The following is a 6,640-nucleotide window of genomic DNA, read 5'->3' as shown; positions in this document are numbered from 1 at the left end:
AACTTCAAATTTTAATTAAATGAAATTAAATTAAAGTTATCACTCAATTTAGCAAAAAAAAATTTTATTTAGATAAAGATAATATTCATATTTATATTCCTTTGAATAAAAACCAAAGAATAATTTAAATTAATTTGCCAGAGTCATGTAAAATACAATGTCAATTTCTTAGGGTGGGTATAAATATAATAAATATAAATACTGGAATCAAATAATGTCGATATGTCCGAGTGGTTAAGGAGACAGACTTGAAATCTGTTGGGCTTCGCCCGCGCAGGTTCGAACCCTGCTGTCGACGGATTGAGTGTTTTTTTACTCCATTTTATCGAACCACATTACTAGTTCAACAGACCAATCTGCTCTTCAAACCCTTCACCTTTCTGTCCTTCTCTAGCGCAAACACAATGGGCATTGCACGCTGAGCAAAAACACGCCAATTTGAAATCAAGAAACTGAAAATACCCAGAGTCTTGTAATTTGGATCGTTGAAGAACCTCATGCCACGGCTCTCCTTTGTCCATATCGTCTTCAAAGGGACTCGATGACCACAGTCATTATAATGTAAAAATCTTGATTTTTATAAACATTATGTGACTCTTTCGGATGATTTTATCAGAAAAGGTCATAAAAAAAGTAGATAAAAAACTCCCAAGATCATAGCAAACTGGACACTTACCAATTATATAGAAAAACGCTAAATCATTCCCCTCTAATTTACCACTCAATAGAAATCCATCCTCTTCCATCCAAACATAACAAAGTATTACAACTTAAGAAATCAAAATAAACAATAATTAACCAAAAAAAAGAGCAAAACTTGAACCAATTGTTAAATTATTGGTTGAATAACAGCAGCAAAAGCCCGTCTTTTAATTTTCTTAATTAACGGGTAATGATGGGGTTTAAATGGGATCTTGAATTGAGTTTGATCTTCACACGGCTCTAATGTATACCCTGAGTTTGATCTTGCATGAGGGGCCCATTAGAATCGCTAAATGGTAATGGGTTGATTTGTTCATAAGAGGAAGTGGGAGGGTATAGATGATGGGACCTCATTTCAAAGATTGGAGTCCAGGTTCTAATGGGCCATGATGGGGTTCTGTGGATTAAAGATGGAATGATCCACACCGTGGGACTCAATAATAAAAATCTCCTCTAATGATGGTTTAACCAAAGCTTCAAGCTGATGTCCATGAATCATTATTCTGAAGTGGAAAATATTCATCAAGTGGGCTTTAGTCGTGTGGGACAGCACAACTGGCCGTGTTATTAGTCTATCCACATCTTAGGACATCGGTGTGATCTTGGGGGAGATCCACAAAAAGTTAGCCCTCTGTGTTTCCATCTCATAAGGTGCTTTTGAGCAATCCAAACGAGGTAGATTCAAGTATTTCGGTGGAGTTTCCTTTTTAGTTGTAGCGCATGTGATGGAGCGCTAAGAAGATGTGAACCCGGAGCTTGATTCTCTAGCCTTTACATTTCCTAGTCATCAATCCTTGTCCGTTCTTCTTAAAGCGATACCTTGCCATTAAAATCCCATTTTCTCAAATCCACGATTTCATTTTAATTAAAGGAGAGAATTGAGACACACAGTAAGGAAAGCAAGAGAGAAGATGTCGGACTGGGGACCAGTATTTGTGGCGGTGGTGCTGTTTATACTCTTAACACCAGGTTTGCTGATTCAGATACCGGGTCGTCAGCGATTAGTTGAGTTTGGCAACTTTCAGACCAGTGGAGTTTCTATACTGGTTCACTCCATCCTCTACCTTGCTCTCATTTGCATTTTCTTGTTAGCTGTTGGTGTCCACGTGTATGTAGGTTCATAGCCTTCGAATGCTGATCTGCCTGTCACACAGGGATGCAAGGCTTGATCGTTCTGATTTTCTTGAATTGTGATAACTCTGCTTTTCTTTTCCCATTTCATGATAGATGTTTTGAAACTGATTCGTGTAGCAAATCTTTGTACTTGATTTCTTTAGTTATATCTAATGCAGTTCTATCCTTGCTTTGTGGTTTCAAGTTGGAATTCTTGGCTAAATCAATTAACAGACTGCATTTACTTGCAGAGCAACTTCATAAACATGACACATATTTCAAGCACAATGGATTGTATATTTAGGAAGCACTAGGCACAATAGGTTGGCTTTTCCTGTCACTGAAGAACTGTTGCTAGTGAGAGAGAAGCAAAGATTTAGGTTGAAGATGACTAGGGGTAACTTGAATGAAAGTGGTTTGAAAAGGGTTGGAGGATCTGGAATCTTTGCATAAGCACGCCCAGTGAAGATAGAGACTGAGGGATCGCAAGGCAAGAAAAGTTTAAGGAACATATCAATTTTCTTCATGGTAGGTGCTGTTTGTGTGCACCATCTATGCTTGATTGAAAGACCTGATTTTCCCGAGATTTGCTTTAGAAATCGCAACTTGCATAGCTCAAATGGCAGCCAGATGGGTATTTATTGTATTGGATCCTTGTTGTTTATGGTTTTATCTATAATCTTCGTTGTTTGTATACAATAACCATCACCAAACATTCAGGTCCACGATCTAGCTGACAATTCTCTGTTAAAATGTGGAGATCAAACTGGTACATGGTGAGAGGATCAGGCACTGCATTTTGAGCACTATGCTTACTTTTTTCTTTTTCCTTTTTTATGATAAAGTGTGTCAGATACCTATGATACCCTCTTGTCCCATTTCCATTTTGTCGTGATCCACAATCACCATTTTCAAAGTGATCTTGACTTCAGAGCTTTTTGGACTAACCAGCTATTGCTTTCCTGCATGTTACTCGTGATGCTGGGTCACATAAACACCATCCTGTACACTAACACATGTTTGTGTCATACCTTGGAAAGCTAAACTCTTTGTTCAAAGAGTTGCTAGAGATGTCTGCGAGCATAAGAACAACCAAAACCTACAGAGACTTTGTACCCCTTCAACAAAATTCAGATTTTATATAGCGTACAACAATATGCCAATTGAAAAGAGAAGAGCAACCTAATTATAAAAATCCCAGCAGAGCATAAGAGCACTAAACACTGCATGTAGACTAGACATAAAGGTGGGCGTGAAGAACAACAAGAAACAAAATAAGAAGCAGACCGTAGATAACCAAATGAACAAACATGGCAGCTAAACTTGTCTTCATATTCATGAAATCAAGAGGCCGTTCCTTCCCTGGCATTTGAAAGACCAGCCCTGGTGACAAAAATGCAAACAAAGCAGCAGCTATAAGAGGAGCAGCCCAATCCTTCATTCTAAAATCTCTAAATTCCTTCTTTTCAGCTCAACTTTTGAAAGACTTGGGAGGAGGAGGAGGAGGAGAATGAAGCAAAGTATACCAAAAGGGCTTTGGTTACTATATTTTTATATCTTCCTTTCAACTCCCACAGAGAGGGTAGTTCTTTAATAGTTTATTTAGAATACATAAAATTTAATTTATTAATTACTTTATATTATTATTGTTATCTTTATTTTATTTCTGTAAAGGTTTTTTTTAAATAGATGAATATTTTAGAAAAAATAATTTTAATATTATTTTTTTTCAAAAAATTATAAATTAAAATAGTTAATATCTGACTTATTTTTATGGATTAAATTTTATTTAGAATTCTAAATACTGATAAAGATTCCGAATATATTCGAGAATAGAATTTCATGAAAACTGTAGATGAATTATCTTATCAATTATTCACTTTATAAGCTTTTTTTGAGCTATTTGTATGGCTAGTTGGATAAGGGAGAGCATCATTTTCTATTAATGTCAGGGCCATAATGGAGTAAATTGATTGGATTCTTATCAGTTGCAGACCAGATGGGAGAATGGTTAAACGCACCATCACCTTTAATTATATTGATAAGAGAATATTTGATTGTGATAGTTTTTATTTATTTTTTTGTAATTATAAAGTAAGTTATTTGATTAATTAAATAATTGTTGTTGTTATATTAAATCGCTTTTTAATCCTTCTTTTTATAATAGCTAAAATAATTATATCTCATAAATAGATTCCTACTTTTCTTTTCATTAATAAATACTTATTTTTTACATATAAAATTTTATTTCAAAGACATTTTAATAAAATATATATTTTTTAAAAACTAGAACTATTTTTTTTAAATATATATATTTTTAAACTGGAACAAAAACTATCTAAATATTAGGATTGCTTCAAGGACTGATCAAGCCAACGGATTGGAACGTTGTAGGTCCATCTGCTTGCATCATTGTCTTAGTGGAATTGGATTGCCATTATTTAGCCTTTCTTAATTTTGTCCACTGTATTTGAGTAAATTATAAATTTACCCCTCTTGTTTTAAGAAATGAATTAACTGGGTTTTTTTTCCTATCATTTCATGCTCTTTTCCAATATATTTTATTTCAAAAAGTAGGAAAAAAAGATATTTATGGAAATTTACAATTTACTTCATGATCACGTTACCTCACTCCCTTGAAAGCTGGTGAATAGCCGTTTAGCATGGCTTTTAATGAGGTTTTCCATCACTGGGGCCCATTCTCGAGATTAGCAATCTGTACTGTCCTTATTATTTATATCAAGTCATGGGCCTGGGCCTTTCTTTTGAAGATTCCTTGCTTCCTAAGAAGAACGAGTGATTTACGGATTCAGTCCTTATAATATATTAAAACAGTCAATTAATCCTTATAGTATCAACAATTAATTAAATAGTCCATTGACTGGGTTGATTGTATACTTTGTTTAATAGTTGTGTATCAAAAAATGAATTCTTTTCTTATTAATCTTTCATTATTTTCCTTTTTTTTTACCCGTTCTATTTCTTAAATAAAATGAAAAAATAAATCAGAAGAAAATCATGAAATGAATGAAAAGATTAATTTTAAAATGGGAATTAATTATCCCTTAATATAAAAAATCAATTTATTTTTTATTTTTATTTTCTATTTCTCAAAACAAAATGAAAGAAAAGATTAAATTTATATAGTTTTGAAACAACAAGAATCTATCATTTTTTTTGGTTGAAGAAAATAGGATGAGGAGGGTGCCAGAAACGACGTCGCTCATTCCTGTTTTGACGGTCACCGACCAAGGAAAATGACCCACACTGTTTTTCTTGTGCTTTTAACTACTGTTGCAGGTTCCCATATCCCAAAAGCCACCCTCGAAGCTTGACAAAGATTAAAAAAGAAAAAGAAAAAGAAAAAGAAAACCTCTTCACTTCCACCTTCTCGCCATAGCCTCGTCTTCAAGCTAGCTTAACGAAATTACCACTTCTCTTAGAAACAATTAAAAAACTAAACAACGCCACCTGTCTTTTGAGCTACATAAATGGCAGACTGGGGGCCAGTGGTAATTGGGGTGGTGCTGTTTGTGTTGCTCCAACCTGGTCTTTTGTTTCAGTTACCAGGAAACAACAAGCATGTGGATTTTGGGAGTTTGAAGACGAATGGAAAGGCTATAGCTGTTCATACTCTCATCTTTTTCACTGCCTATGCCATTCTCATCTTGGCCGTTCATGTGCACATCTATACTGGCTGACTACTCGAGTACTTGGTATGTTTGTTTGACGACGTTGTTGATGGATGGGCAAGATCTATGTGTCTTTCTTTGTTTTTTCTTTCTTTTTTCCGCTAAAGAAGAGATAGTCTCTTATAGCTAATGATCATGATCTATTAGAATCTTGGCTGCTAATCCCAGTAATTTGAATAAGAAGCATGAAGCACTGATCTTCTAGTGCTGGGTTGATTAAATGAGTGCTTGAAATTGAATGTGTGGTCTGTTTTTCCATTGATACACGATGCATATATACCATCATCGATATTATTGGGATCCATTGAATGTTTAAAGACTTGTTAATCCTAGTCAGTGTATGTGAATCCTTCTAATTTTGTTGTTGTGGAAATTTAGTTAGAAGGCCCGTTGAAAAATAAATGCTGAAGGGTTCTTGTTTAAAAGAAAGAAATAAACAAGAACACAAGGAAATGCTATAGAGTTCTATTGCATCTGTAGGCCGATTAGAATAAAGAGTTACTGAAGATCTCTTGTTCGGTCACCATCATTGTCCCAACCTGTGTTTTAGGACCAGCTGGCTAAATGATATAAGATTTTTACTCAGTCTGATCATTTAAGCAGTCAAAATGATATCTTATCTACGGAGTGAAGTAGTCAAAATGAAAATAAATAAATAAATAAAAAACTATAGACTCCAGACTTCAGTTTTGGTGGTAGTTGCAATCAGTAAGCAGTCTCATACCAAATTATAGAGATCAATTGTTCATTAGCAGGATCAATCACTTTATTATATTAATTGAGACAGAGATAATCAATAGGACAAAGAGGGACATTGCCAGTATCAAGCATCATTTTCAACGAGTTTTGAATAAAAAGAGATATTTTAGGAAGAGGCAAATCTATTCCCATTTTCCTAGCATGTTGATGCAAAACAGTCCAGACCAAGCAAAGAAGATTGGGAAAGTAATGGTAATACGGAGTAAAAGAGAGAAGAAACTCATGTATAAGAATAAAATGAAAGCAAGCAATGAGAATGATAAAGAAGTGGCCTTCGCCTGAGTGTTTCTGATTGATTAATCATCCCCGCAAACGAAAGGAATTCTACAATCACTTGACATGTATGTGAACACCTACTGCAATGATCAAGATGG

General features: G+C 34.6%; 1 protein-coding gene and 1 non-coding gene across 2 annotated transcripts; both read left to right on the top strand.

Annotated features, from left to right (window-relative positions):
• The first annotated feature begins 216 nt into the window (after window positions 1-216).
• TRNAS-UGA (transfer RNA serine (anticodon UGA)) lies at window positions 217-298 on the top strand. The gene has a single exon. It is a non-coding gene; the product is annotated as a tRNA-Ser (tRNA).
• A 990-nt stretch (window positions 299-1,288) lies between these two features.
• Window positions 1,289-5,826, top strand: LOC105108380 (uncharacterized). The gene is given in 3 exon segments (XM_011002674.1): window positions 1,289-1,808; window positions 4,523-4,538; window positions 5,299-5,826. Coding segments are annotated over 3 exon segments (429 nt in total). The 5' UTR covers window positions 1,289-1,613; the 3' UTR covers window positions 5,517-5,826.
• The last annotated feature ends 814 nt before the right edge of the window (window positions 5,827-6,640 follow it).

This window comes from Populus euphratica, unplaced genomic scaffold, assembly GCF_000495115.2.
Source record: "Populus euphratica unplaced genomic scaffold, PopEup_1.0 scaffold191.1, whole genome shotgun sequence".
NCBI lineage: Eukaryota > Viridiplantae > Streptophyta > Magnoliopsida > Malpighiales > Salicaceae > Populus > Populus euphratica.
This window is presented reverse-complemented; position numbering and strand designations above follow the sequence as displayed.